At 34.6% G+C, this 15,357-nt stretch overlaps 1 protein-coding gene across 7 annotated transcripts in view; it reads left to right on the top strand.

Moving 5' to 3' along the window:
- The first annotated feature begins 2,954 nt into the window (after positions 1-2,954).
- LOC106056890 (xanthine dehydrogenase/oxidase-like) overlaps positions 2,955-15,357 on the top strand; it is a 35,051-nt gene continuing 22,648 nt past the window's right edge. Inside the window, exons 1-9 of one of the 7 annotated variants that reach the window (XM_056035092.1) lie at positions 2,978-3,071; positions 4,277-4,563; positions 6,736-6,812; positions 9,550-9,607; positions 10,558-10,654; positions 10,899-11,007; positions 11,487-11,613; positions 12,511-12,572; positions 14,572-14,664. In XM_056035092.1, the coding sequence (XP_055891067.1) occupies positions 6,765-6,812; positions 9,550-9,607; positions 10,558-10,654; positions 10,899-11,007; positions 11,487-11,613; positions 12,511-12,572; positions 14,572-14,664 (594 nt within the window). In that variant the 5' untranslated portion in view covers positions 2,978-3,071; positions 4,277-4,563; positions 6,736-6,764. The other 6 variants (XM_056035095.1, XM_056035091.1, XM_056035093.1 and 3 more) reach the window with 6 other exon arrangements.

Raw genomic sequence — 15,357 nt, 5'->3', positions numbered from 1 at the left:
GTTTAAACTTGAAAACCCGCTGGAGGGGGTTTTAAACTAAAAAAAACTCGTGGCTTCGCCCATAGAATTTGGTGACTGTTTTTTCTTAGTATTATATTGAAGAAGGGGGTTTTAACGTCAAAACCTCTGAAGTGGGGTTTTAAAAACCCAACGCCAGGCTACACTCATGAATTTTGGTTACTGTCGTTAGCTTTAATTTTTGTTTTAATGAAGTGGGGGGTTTTAACCTCAAAACCACTTGGAGGAGGAATTTTTAGACTTACCCCCCCCCCCCCCGGGCTGCGCTGGAGCAAGTGATGGATTAATATTAAAATCTTACATTAAACAATATAAAAAAAAACAGTCACAAAATTCCATCATCCATCCTTCCTGTGGGGTCGATTTCATTTCGGGGCGGAGGGTAGACTCCGATCCCCCCGGCTACGCCCGTGGTACACCCAATTCTAATGGGTACCTGACATTTGTTTGGGAAAGTAAAGGCGGTTGGTCGTTGTGCTGGCCACATGACACCCTCGTTAACCGTCGCTTGTAGAAACAGATAACCTCAACACAATCTGTCCTTTAGGTCGCAAGGTTTGAAAGGGTTAATTTACTTTACTAATATTCTCATGGGAGTATGGCCTAAAAAGTCATCATGGGCATGTTTCTTCAAACTGTTCTAGGCATACAAGTTTTCTTCAACAAAGTCAACTAATGTATCTGACAAGGTCCTACTTAGGCCTACATGTTTTCGACTATAGTCTAGATTTACATTTATCTGTTTGTCTAATAATCTGGGATTTCCTCATTAGGTCTACTATTTTGAGAGACAACTTATTTGAGTATATGTCTGATTTTTTAAAAAAAGAGAGGGAGTGGAGACACAAATCTATTCACACTTTGGGGAGGGGAATAGAGGTTATCCATTTATGACGTCCACTCGAAAACTATAAATGAAAGACTTGGGGATGTAAGCCAACTATACAAAATTAAATTATTTGTGCATGTGTGTGTTAATTAAAAGCAAATTAATGTCAATATAATTTTAATTAAAATCGTATACATTTTCATGTCAAATGCCTCCAATCTTGACTATATACCGATACTGCTGTCCATAAGAAAACACTTTTTGAATTGTCACATTCAAGACTCAGAAACGTAGACTATATGTTGTCTATTTATCACCTTGTCTGTATAAGGGATTGAAGCTTACGGGAGCACATGTGTGTGTGTGTGTAAGGGGGTGTTAGGCTCTTAGACTTATATATACTATATCTATAAGTCTATAGTTAGGCTATTCCATTATATCCGTACGTCTTTATTAGAGTACATGGAAATGTGTTGTTTTTTTTTTAATCAAAATAATTCAGATACTCTTTTTTAATGTCAAAGAAATAAAAAATAATATCCGCTTGTAACGATGTACAATTTTCTACTCTCTAACAAGCAACTTTTTTCCTGTTCTATCTTTCCTTATATTTTTTGAGTGAAGAGGTGGCGAAGTGCTTGGTTTCTGGTTTTAAAATAGATTTTATTAACAGCAGAAATGCTACATCAGACATATAAGAAGTGAAAGAACTAACAATAACATTTAAATTACATTCACAGGATGAAAGTAGTTCGAAAAAAAAAAAAAAAAGATTTTGTGAGGACGTCGTAAATGGATGTATCCTGAGCTCTTACATAAACATGTAGGCTGGGTCAAGGGAGGTAACTTTCGGTGCAAGAGAATCAGGCTGAGTTCAAAGAACTGCCCTACTTCTTGAGGGTATTAATGCAATGAAAGTAGGTTAAGTTTCACAAACTTACTTGAAATGGACTATGCATGTTTGTAAATTAAAGTAGACCTATCTTGTAAACATGAACACTCGTGGACATCAACACCACAAAAACCAATTGCATTAGTCTACGAAGTGAACACTTAACCACGGTTTCAGTCAGACATTAAACATTCACTTCACATCAGAAAGTTGGCTTTTATTCACTCTTTCTTCCAGTTAAACCACATGAATAACATGCATTTGTAGGCCACCGGAGTGAGACGTTTTCCGTCTCCTTACACGGCAATATCCATTCAACATTAGGCCTACTCCTTTCTGAAATAGTAGGCCTTTTTTTGGTCCTTTTAAAAGTATTTTATTTTAATCTGATATACTTTAAGAAAAAAAAAAGGTTTTATTGATTCATGTCTTGTTTATACCAATGAATAATTGTGTAAAGTTTCAACTTGATTCGAGAATGGGTGTGGGAGAAATAATGTGTACAAACTTTTGACCAGACCGGCAGAGTATAAACGAGACACAGAAAAGTGACTTTCTCAATGGTAGAAAAAAGAGGTTGTCACTGGACGTTAACAGTTATTTCCAATGCATTCAAATAAACTGTTTTATGCTTCATACATAACATCGTCATTTTAATGAAAAAACAAACAAACACAAAAACAGGTCAAAAAGGGGAAACCAAAAAAACAACAAAAAAAACAGGAAACTGCGGAGAGAGAGAGTAATGACAATAGTATATTTTGGTAACTATAGTTATCAAGGATGAAGAAATAGTTGTACTAATAGGTATTGATACACACAATCACTTGGTAATGTTGCTCCACCTATAGATAATAACGTTCAAGACATGTACAGACAGTTTAGATTGACAGAGATCTCTTTACTTTCTGAATGCCGTTGGTGTTCGCATCTATATTGTTTTTGTATTAGTAATGCAGAGGTGAAAAATTAAGCCAAACGGAATTTCCATAGATAGATAGACAGACATATAGATACATAGATAGATAGACAGATAAAGATCACATGCTGATTGAATGACTTTACCAACACGCTATAATTCATTGTGAGATCATTTATAAGAAATACAATTTTATTTCTCATGTTTATATCGTAGTAAACTTTATTCCAGAATCCACAAATGGCTTACAATTTGACTATATTTAGTAACGTGGTCTTTCATCCTGGCCTCTTTTTATTCTGCAAAGTCATTGAAGTTTGCACACGCGAGCAGGGGAGTGCATTTTGAGTTTTTCTTTTCTTTCAATTATTTATTTTCCTAGCGCGCGCTGCTGGTTGAGACTTCAGGTTCAGGTAAGGAGAGTTATAGCGCTTATCAGTTGTATAACCAGTGTAGGCCTTCCCGTTTGTCCTATCATCTGGTTTAATGATAAACTTGAATAATTTAATGTTATAATATTGTTTACGACTACGTATGCTTATTACATTTTTTTATGCCTTAATATTTTCTTTTATTTTTGTCTTTATTGATTTCTAAATACCTTCTCATAACTTACGAATTGAAACTCTCATACAAATGCCGGCATTGACAATTTAGTCACAGATATAGATACATATATATGTTAGGTCTCTATCTCTAATTTGAGCTGAATTTGAATACCATTTCTTGTAACACTCTTATTGTCAAAGGGTATCAATACCTTATTTGAACTTCATTTATTCTCGTGTCAATAAAATAAACCATATCTTGTGTCAGTCTTACTGTTGATAGAGTTTTTTTTTTCAAAGTCACAAAAAATATTTAGAGACAAAAAAGATAATTAGGCCATTCAGGCACATACCTTCTACCCATATCTAACCTATTAATGTTTATAGTGAATTTGGGAAGCACCATATTAAATGCCAATCTAGCTCATGAGTAGGCTATTGCGCGTGCTAATGCCGCTGTAGCAGAAGTCAAGAACAAGTCTGACCAAGGGAGGAATAATCATATAAAATAATTGAAGGTCTACACTCTGCAGAAGTAGCCTATATTTCTTCCCTTACTTTTATATACTTATGGGTTTTATATTCCGACCACTATATAACGGCTGAAGTCTATCCACCAATGCTGCCTAAGAAAACTACACCAGGGATTTTAACACATATTGGGAGAGATAAACTATAAATCAGTGGCGTCACGCTAGGAACGCACCGGGTAACACTCACCAGTAGTGTAACACCTTTGCGGAAAAAATGCTCTTTTAAAAATGCACTTTTTGCAGACAACTTTTTAAAAATAAAGTAAGCTTAGTAAGTGACTGTAGCTAGTTATCCAACTATACATATGCACGTTTAGTATCTATTGCTATAATTTTTTTTTCGGTACTGTTGTATAAAACGTTACTTGCTTACAAAAAAGAGAGGGGGGGGGTGCGATTTTTAATGAAAAAAATCTATTTACTCGATTCAAAAAGTTGTTTTCAATGCGTCTCTCCAAAGGCATTTATATAGTATGCAACCATCTTATGTCTGAACAAACAAAAATTCTACTTCACTTGTAATTTTAATGCGTATAGACGCCAGGAGAAAGAGTTTCTGAATCTCAAGACAGCAGAAAAACGTTTGGCGCCCGGGGCTTCGACCCAGAGATTTCTGAGTGAACTTACAGCTCTACCCTAGACATCTTCTCTGACCAACTAGGAGCCGAATATAGCATTTCTGGTTACAAAAGTTTGAGAAACACTCAGGCCCTCGAACGCCGTTCTGTGCATAGGTAGCAAGCTTTCTCCATAAAAATTGATCTAAGGCTACTTCCAAAGCCTCTTGCCTGTTGGTACCCACGGATTTTAGGTCTTCTGAAAAGGTACGATTTTTTTTTTATGGATCGCCTTGTTTTTACTTTCCTCTTTTCGTGTTCAAGATAAAGCTTTAGTAAACATGTTTCGTCTTAAATGTACCATGATGTTCGGTCACCATTTCTCATAAAGGGCGAATGCCCGTGTGTGAAAAGATATCTTTATTGGTAACATGATCTCGCTATGGTATCCCTAGGATGCTTCTCATCCATCACTGCTGAGCCACGGTTAGACTCTTATCAACCTTCCAAGTCTCGAAGCGTTGGTGGCCGTTGAGACAATGATGGCATCTAAGAGGTGGATCTTGGTCTCCAGGCTATATGATTTGTTTGTTCTGATACTTTTGAAAGACGGCTCCTACTTTTCCTACCTAACATCGTGATTTGCATCTCCATCGCTTGTGATAACTCTACCTAAGTAGGTTCACGTTTCTTTGTGTTCAATATCTGTAGGACCAATGTTGACTGGGGCATTGGTGACCTTTGGCCACTACGCATACATTTGAGTGTGTTTCTATCAAGGCTGTCCGTCATCTATTGTGTACATTTCATTGTATTCCAAGTAATGCTATGTCTGCTTGGTCCAGATCCGACATTCGGTTTGGTTCTTGAATGCCGAATGCAGCCTGATTTGTGTTTTTTATGACACCATCGAAAGCTAGCAGAAAGAGAAATAACGAAAAGATACACCCTTGTCTCACACACATTTTGATGTTAAAGATCTCCGTTATACCATTCTGTTCTAATACAACAGCTTCATTTGCTGCAGAGATTTCGCAGAATCTCGACAAATTGTTGTGGGATACCATATTCTCTTGCTATTTTTCTTAGTGATTGACAAACGCTTTCTGTTTCAAATCCACAAAACTGATCATCAGCCTTTGTTTGTATTCTATGTCTTGGTCAATGATGTTTGTATTCTAGGCCTTGGTCAATGATGTTTGTACTCTAGGCCTTGATCAATGATGTTTCGCAGGACGACAATTTGATTAGTGCCTCTTTAGAAGCATTTGAGAAACATTAGTATAATGTAAAACCGTTTCCGTAAGAAGCTCTTCAATAACCTCTAGTAAAGAAAACACGTTTAATTCAATGTTTCTAATTTCAATCATTTTACAATTTTAAGTTATGTAATCACTATTGATTAAATGTCTTAAACATTGAATTCTAGAATTCAATCGACAATCATTTTCTAGTTTAACAATCAATAAATTAGCTTACAGTATTATGGTTCAACCAAAAGAAAAAAAGAAAAAAAACTAGCGATAGTTAGGTTAGGGTGTTAAATTGTTTCGGGGGGGGGGGGTGACACACCGACCCTAGTTACGCCACTGCAATAAATAGCAAGCTTTTTGATCTATTCTGTGTACAAAATGGGAAGCTTGATTCGTTTCTATTTTTAAAATGATAATCGTTGTATATAATTTTTAAGCACTTTCGGTTGTAACTTTTATTTAGCTGGCGACATTGAAGTTAAATTTAGCGACCTTGACATTGTTTACTTGATAGTGAAACTCTACATTTAAGATATTGGCCTACTCAATGAATGCGGGATTAAAACTAGAGCTGGGTAGGCCACAAGGCAAAAGATTTCAAAAAATAAAGACACGCCATAAAACTCATAGCTAATAGTACCAACCAAACCAAGACCTTGCATGTAGTTGACTTTTCAAAGATCGTACTCCACTTCGAAAAGAGATTGTTCTCATCTTCGAATAGATGAAAAAAAACCTCCCTATTGACGAGTAACATTTCGTTACTATAAGTGCCAGACGGTTAAACACAAAAATAGTCACTGAAGATTAATAACAAATAGGCCTAGAACAACGGCGGACAACGGCTTAGTTTGCATCAGATAGAGCAAAATATACTGGTCGCAACCGGTCACGTTATATATAGTCCTACCGTATTCTTCGGAATTGGAAGACAGTGCCTTATCAAAACATCGTTTGATTTAGGATTGAAAAGGTTAAGAGCAAGGACTTTCCCGACCTCTCATATCGGGATCTAGCATTATGTTGTTTTTTAATTTTTATGTCAGTGGCTCATTTTGTCCAAGGTATATTCCCACAAATCTTCCTTTAGTCCTCTGAAGCTTTCGTTTGTTTTTTTTTGTGTTGTTTTTGTATATGATTACATATTTCCATAAAAGTTGACTTCTCTGTTATATTTATTTTATAGAGTTAAAGAAAACTATTTTAAAAAAAAACATGATCAAGACGTCTGATGTGTTGATTTTTTTCGTCAATGGTAAAAAGGTCAGTGATTAGTTTCGCTCACTAGACAATTAAACCTAATGTTAATTATTGACTTAAAACAAATGAAAAGTGTTAACTTCTTTAACTTTTGAACTTCCTCATTGAATGACGAAATCTTTTAGATTTCAAATACCAATAGAATCTAGCGATGTTACAAGAAAGATATATATATATATATATATATATATATATATATATATATATATATATATATATATATATAACAGGCCTAAATATATTTCTATCAGGGCTGGCCTTACGAATTGCGGGGCCCAATTCAATGGATTCTTGCAAGGCCCATCTTCTTTTTTTTACAATAACAACTAATACTATTGATTATATCATCATATTGCATTTTTCTTGTAATTGTCGCAGAAAAAATATGTACCTCTACTGGCTCTGAAGCCACATTGGCTCTCAGATAACACCTCATCCACTAAAGAGTGGGTTAGTCGGTCGAGCCACACAAAGATCTTTCCTGCTACTGACAGAAGTGTAATGCCTTGATAGTTGGAGCAGTTAGACTTGTCCCCCTTTTTGTATAGGGATATGATTACGAAATCTCGAAGTTCAGTTGGGGCCATCACGCACTTCTCCCAGCACAGAGCGAACAAGTCTGTTAGCCTCTCGGTTAGAGCAGAACCTAAACCTATACGCTGCCTTTGTAGACCTCACCAATGCTTTCGAAACGGTCAGTCGCGATGTTTTTTGGAGGATTTTGGCCAGGCTGGGATGCCCACCTACATTCCTATCCATTCTCAAGCAGTTTAACATGGGACAAAAAAGGCCAGATCAGACACAATTGTGACCTGTCTGATCACTCCCCAATAGAAAATGGCGTGAAGCAGGGCCGTGTACTTGCTCCTACTCTATTCGCTATCTTCTTTGGCATAATGCTGGGTCAAATGAGGCAGCGATGGCATGAAGGCATCTACATCCGGATTCGTTCGAACGGCAATGTGTTCAATCTTCAACGTCTACAATACCATACAAAAACAAAGGAGATGGTCATAACGGAGCTTCTCTGTGCCGATGATTTCGCCCTGCTAGCTCACAATGAACATGATTTCCAGGATGCGGTAAATGAATTCGCATACGCTGTAGCCTCTTTCGGTTTTATCTATAAACCTCGGGAAAACAGAAGTCATGTTCCAGAAGTCACCCAATACAACCTACTCAGCCCCGAAGATCACGTAAACGGACAGCCCCTTAATGTGGTAGACCACTTCACAAATCTGGGTAGTATAGTGTCAAAAGACGCCTCACTTTCAAGGGAAGTTGATAACCATCTCTTGGACGCATTCAGGCGAGAGTTTGTCGGAATAAATCGCTTCGCCTGCCTACAAAAATCAATGTCTACCAGGCGGTGGTTCTCTCAACCTTTCTGTATGGATCCTGAGACATGGACACTATACAGAAAGCAACTAAGACTACTTGAGCGCTTTCACCAAAGATGCTTGCGCTCCATCATGGACATACGGTGGCAAGACCGCACAAACAACGATGTTCTTGCGAACGCCGGTATGGACAGTATAGAGGGACTTCTTATGGTCCGACAGTTACGCTGGGCAGGCACGTATCCGTATGGGAGACGAACGTATACCAAAGGCAGTCTTTTTTTGGTAAGCTAAAAGGTGGTCGACGTAACAGAGGCGCCCCACGGAAACGCTTCAAAGACCAGCTTAGGCGTCAACTTGCCTTAGCTGACATAGAAGAGAGCACTTGGTTGCATGCGGCCTCAGAACGAGACAGATGGAGGTCAATCACAAAGTCCACGGGATACACATTTGAAAAAAAAAATCTGCTGCCTAGGACAGACGCAGACGGCACAGGAATTTTCGGACTCAAAGACATGCCTTATAATAACATTTCTAATACAACATGCATAGGAAGTAACTAAAGAAAAAACAAAAACTCACAAGCTATTAAAAAAAAAACAGTTACCATTGACATATTTAAATTTATAAGTGGATCTTTCTTCTTAGCAAAGTCTGTTAGAAATTTTTCTTAGTTAATGTCTCTGCTTATAGGAAATTATAGAAGTGCTAAATTGTTCTTGATGAATTACTGACTTAAGGTAGGTTTTGATCAATTTGAGTTTGGAAAAGTTTCTTTCACCTGAAGCGACTTTGGAATTGTCATCAATGATCTCTGAGGAATGCAGCAGACCCTATCATTACAAGCAAGATATGAAACAGTTCCTTAAGCTTTTGTTTTTTGTTGCTGAGCAGGCAGTTTACTTATACTAGCTCCATCCTTTTTCTCTGATGTTTTTAATATCTGGTCCCAGAATTTCCATTTCTCTTATAAGGGTGTTAAATAAGTTTTCACCAGTGCTACTCTCAACTATGATAAACTGATCTGTGTGCCAATGATATGTGTTTCTGATGAGTGATATCACTGCCATATCAGGAGTGCAGTCAAGAATCACTGCAAAATACTTTACCGACTTGATTCTAGCAGCAATTTTCTGCAGAACAGCTTGACCCATGGTATCAATAATTTCATTTTGAATGTTCTTGCTTAAGTAATGGTCTGTATGTCTTTGTTAACCATCATTGTACTTTTTTCTCTATAAATACAGATATAATAAAACGATTGAATAAATATCTCTGGTCAGTCTATATATTTTCTATATCCATAATATGAACATAACAAACTAGATGTACGGATTAGTTTTTCTGTGGATGTCTTTTAAGTTATAGACGTTTAACTTTGGACCCTTTTTTTTTTTCAGATCGAGCTAAAAAATCCAGACCCTGAATTAACTCTTCTGGAGTTTTTAAGAAAACAACGTATCCTATGATCAAATAGTTATTGGAGATTTTCGTACATGGCGGGAAAACTATTAATACTATTAATACCGGTAGCTTTTTTTTTTTTTTTGGTGTATCGGGTGTACAAAAAAAAAAAAGGAAGTGCTGATAAGCTACTTTTTTTTAAAGGTATATAATAATTTGTGTGCACTTTTTATACTGCAATTTTCTAAACTCTTCCTTTATAGCACAAAATGATTTCAAGTTGAAGGAACATTTAGACTTTCACTCTAGAGCTTAAAACTTATTTTTATTTAAAAACCAATGGGCAACTAACTAGTGGGAATAAAGGGGATTTGATATAAAGATCGATGCAAAGATAAACTGCTATGCATTAAGATGTTGTTAAAACTATAGCTCAAATCTTTTTTCATTTATTTGGAAACAATGACATTCAATTATGTTTCCCTTAGATTTAGTTTATTGTAAAAATTTTCAATAGCAATTTTTATTCAAGTATTTTAAAAACTTCAATCTTAATAATAGTCTAAAATATGGAGACAATTGTAATCAGTGATGGGCAAACTACGGAAGTTTCATCTGGCCAGACACATGTTTTGTAATAAAAATTCCAATAAAAAAAATTCAAGCTTAAAATCAAAGTAATATTGCTCAAATCAAGTGTATCTTATTTGCAATGAAATTGAAGTCATTCATATGCATACTGGTATATCCCATAATTTCACTTCTTAATAAACAAAAAAACACTATGCATAAACAATCAATGGCAAATCTATCTATCTATCTGCTGACTGTATGTAGTCTCTCTGTCTGTCCATCTAACTCTGTATATGAATATATAATAAATAAGTAAATACAAATATGTGTGGGTCAGAGAGAAAACAAAAAGAGAGTTTGATAGGAAAAAAGATACCAAGGGAGTTGAAATGTTGTTATGTATAAGTAAAAATGACCTTAACTTGATTAAGAACGTTTGACTGGAAGCAAACTTGGATGTGGTCAAGGAGGATGTGGCGCTTGCACAGTAATGATTTCAAAATATAATAGTGTCACAGACACCATTGAGTATCCTTGTCACTTTGCCTACTTTCTAGTGATTTCTGGCCAAATTTCTATTTTGAAGATACACTCTAAATATATTTTATATATGTTTTTAATATCTCTTCTTTAAATTACCTACAACAGTATTCTGTTTTCTAAAACATATACTGGACCTGAACAAACACATAAAAACATTCTAAAAAAAAAAAAGTGGTTTTCAAGTATTTTTGAGATGTTCTTTCTTGTTGGCTATTCCTTAACATTTTATACACTGGCCAGCCAATGCCTGTTTAACAACTGTCTGTAGTCTGCATGGACGTGCAGTGACCACTGTTGAAGGTGTTGGTGATATCAAAAGGAAAGTTCACCCAGTGCAGGTAAGATAATAAATATTTAATGTCGTATTTCTACTCAAGTAAAAAAAAAATCATTAAAATTATGAACTAATAGTGCATTGTCTTCAATTCCGAATATTTAGAATGAGTAAAGTATTTTTTCACAAACAAACAACACAAACCCATTTGCGATCTGCATATTTTACCATATCTAATGCAAACAGGATGGCTGCATGGTTGTGCAGTCTGCGTGCTGGGCTGTCATTTGGCTTTATTGATGGTCCCGGGTTCAAACCCTGCCCGCTCCCATCCCCCGTCGTCCTGCAGGAGGTTTGGACTAGGAAGTAAACTATCTTCAACTCTGAAGGAACATCTGAAACGTGTAAAACAAACAAACAAAAGCTGTTGTCCACATAGGGTCTATGTATTTTGTCGTCTGCACCTGTCTTTGGCAAGTGCTCTTCTTTGGGTCTCAACTATGAACTAACCAATCGAATTAAATTTTCTTTCTTGTGGTACAGAAACAGTTGGTTGAGAATCATGGAACCCAGTGTGGTTTCTGTACTCCAGGCTTTATTATGTCGATGTATACATTGCTCAGAAACAATCCAAAGCCAACATTACGAGAAATTCAAGAAAATTTTGATGGTAAGCATAAATCTACTTATTTATAGTTTTTTAATCTTTGTTTTTTTAATTATTTTATTTAAAATGCAGATTGGGGCTTTAATAATTTTAACAATATCCCAAAATATGTGCTTTGAATAGTGTCCACAGTTCCAGATTTTAGTAAGTGGAGACCCCTATTATTATAATAATATAATATTAATACACCTAAAAGCATCTCAAATTTATGAAGAAAGAAATGAAGTACATGTAAATTTAATATAATTTTCTCTTTAACATATTCAGTGTGCAAATTTTATGAAGTCCTAGGACACTGTAAAATAGTCTTTCCCTACCTGGTTATAATTTAGGTGTCACTAATTGTGGCACTCTACCTTAGACAAAACGTGAAAGATGAGCAAAGATAAAGTTTTTAAAAGTTCTAGGTTTTTGTTGGTTGGCTTTCACTGAAGAAAAAAAAAAGATATATAGGGCCTATATTAAATGTAATCCTGCATTTCAATAATTACAATTTTTAAAATACATCTTACACCACAACTAGTGTTAATAATATAATAAATTTCTACCTTCAGACAGCTGAAGTAGAATCATAATCACTTTATGGACAATATTGTTTGAAAATATTTTTTTTTAAATGTAAATTCAAGGATACATTATGGCATTTAGAATTAAAAGCCTTAAATTCAAACATTCAGTAGTGAAAATTCACAGTAGTCCCTACTTGGCTGACCAAAATATCTGTGAACAATAAGCATAAGTAATGTCCACTCACAGTGACTCACTCCCCACACACACGCACTTTTTTTCAACTGCCATTACTGTGAAAGAAGGTCTACCTAGATGTAGCATCTAGTACAAAATGTAAATGTAAATCAGAATTTAAATTAATGTTATATTATATTTGTATCAATATTTTAGGAAACTTGTGTCGTTGTACTGGATATCGTCCCATTTTACAAGCTTTTAGTGAATTTTCACAGGTAGGCTATTGACTTCTAGAATCTAGAGTTTAATACCTTCATATTTAGTAATCTGTTAAAATATTTTAGCTTTTAACATAAAACTTACAGAGAAACATTTTGAGTTAACATCCCTTCATGCTGCTTGTCCTTTGCAAAAAGTTATTTACCACCAAAAAATGGCTGCATATACCAAAGAAACTTTGATTTTTTTTTATCAATGTTAATTAGCAAGATAGGCAGCTATAGAACTATATCATTTTCATATGTTCTGAAAATTTATTGATCTAGACTAGATGAAGCCTAAATATAAATCAGTAGTTTTCAAAATGTTTCAAACATGTAGGTCTACCACTTTTCAAGAACCAGTGAACTGTCAATGACTTTGTTGGTTTTGACCCATGTTCTTAAAGAACAAGTCTTTATACTTTATAATCATTAAAATGCAGACTTTAATGTGATATTGAAGTTATTCAACTTTAATTATTGTTAAAAAAAAAGGAGGTGTAGTATAGTAGATTTATAATATCAACAACTGACATATCATTAGCACATTTATTTGACATCAGATCCTTGCTCACATGAAGAATTTTAACTGGTCAACATTATTCTTCATCATCACCCACCCTAACTGCTGTGTTTACTATGAAATATGCTTCTAACTCTTGTTATTAGGCCCCAGATCCATATAAATTGTGTTGTAAATGTTGGATTTCTTGAATTCTGTCACTTATTTTTCTTGCATATTTATTGGAAATTCTGATCATCTGTCATCTCAATTAATACTTTTTATTGCTCAATGGAAATACCAGCACTCATATTTTCCATATTAAATGGCGAAGTAATCCAGTGCTTTTCAGTGTCACTTCCCAATGTCTAGAACAGAAAATATTACAAGAATTCCAAACCGAGCCTCGTCAGATGATTGGTAATAGTTTTTATATTACCCTTAGAACTATATAGATCTAGGTCTATATCAACAACTGAGACTCCATTTATTAGAGACAGCATTGCTAGAAATTTTGGGAGAATCTGAAACTCTTCCAACTTTTTGAATTTTTTTCCAAGAAAAGATAGACCTACACTTCACAGTCATCACAGAGAGCAAACTGTCTCATCAGAATGTTTCTTTTTAAAAACCATAATACTTCTGTATGGAAACGCAATGTCTATTGGTACAATCAATAGAATAACCAAACATTCAAAGTGTGGTTTCTACAACTTCATTCAATATCTCATGCAAATTTCATTCATTTTCTTTAATGCTAATGTGTATATTTCGGATGCAGTGTCTGTGTTTTCAGCATTTAGGGAGTTTGCAGGACACAGTGCTACACCCTTATAGAGCCTGCGGTGCTGTTGGTACCAAGCTGTATCAGCACTTGCAGTTCCTTTGAAATGTGAAACATTTAAAGATTCTGCTTGGCTTATTTTGCATTTTTCATAGATCTTTATGTCGAATAAACAAATTAAATACTAAGCTACAAGGATATCCGGGGCCATGGAATACTTCAAAAAAGTTCTGTTTACAAACCAGCTATCTAAAATTACTTCTCTCATTTGATAAGGTAAAATTCATTATTTTCTCAATCACCCGCAATATGATGAAACCCTCCCATATATTTTGATGTCATTTTTGCACACTGTAATCAGATCATTGAAAATTTTTAAATATGCTGGCTTTTTTGTTGTTGAACATGATTGATGCTCTTTCTGTTGGTAATGACATTATGATGTTTATTTTGTTTTGACGCTAGCAATGACAGAGACCTGCTAATACCTATCAGGCAAAACAGTAGTTTTTTTAAGCACTGCACATGCCTGCTGCTTCAAAAACTTAACTTTCTTCCTGACAAAAAATGACAAAGGCTCTCTGTCCTGATTTATACTTAATTGGTAAAATGTTGAAATAAAGCTTTCTTTATACACTGGTTTGACAGTACCTCATTGCTGACAACACATCCTCTGAAAAGTAGATCTAGTCATAATGTGCTGTATTGTGTTGTTTTTTTTTCAACAGGAGAGAGTTGAAAATAATTGTGTTATGGGTAAGAACTGTTGCAAAAATGGAAAGCAAAAAGATGATGCTATCTCAAATGATAACAATGGAAAGGTACCACTCACATTTCCTCTAAGACTTTTGGCTTTGATTATGATAATTTTAACAACTTAAGATTGAAAGGTTATTGTTGATTAACTTGTTAAGTATATACAAATATCAATTTAGAGAGTCTAAACTTTGTTTTATTATTAAGATTAACTTAAGCAAAGATAAAAGTTGTTAAATATTAGAGTTAATTTTTATTAAATAATATGCTTAATTCTAGAGTAGCCTATATATTTTTTAAATTTCTATTGACATGGGAAGAAAAATAGAAATGTTGACTGACTAGTTTTTTAATATTTTTATCCTCTGCCTAAGTTATTAGAATAGCATTGGTTCTATGAAGTTCTTTTTGGAACTTAATAAAGATGCTTAGAATAGTTGAAGAAATTTTAAATTATTTAAATATAGGCCTAGAGTAATTTTGTAATTGGCTAGTCTGGTAACTGCCTTATGTTATTAGCTAACAGGAATCTATATTAGTCCAAACATATTAAGTTTATTTTGTATTAAAATACGATGTAGATTCAATGTCCATCCAGAAAGTTAACCTTTTAAATAATTTTTCAAGATATTTTAAGTCACCTGAAGCAATGGAAAATATAGTTCAATTTTTTTTTCTCATAAAAGTTTTGGTTGAAAACTAATCTTATCTAATATAATACAGATGTTACTTCAAAAAAGAAGATTACATTTGACGCA

Source organism: Biomphalaria glabrata, chromosome 7 (genome assembly GCF_947242115.1).
Source record: "Biomphalaria glabrata chromosome 7, xgBioGlab47.1, whole genome shotgun sequence".
NCBI classification, from domain to species: Eukaryota; Metazoa; Mollusca; class Gastropoda; family Planorbidae; genus Biomphalaria; species Biomphalaria glabrata.
This window is presented reverse-complemented; position numbering and strand designations above follow the sequence as displayed.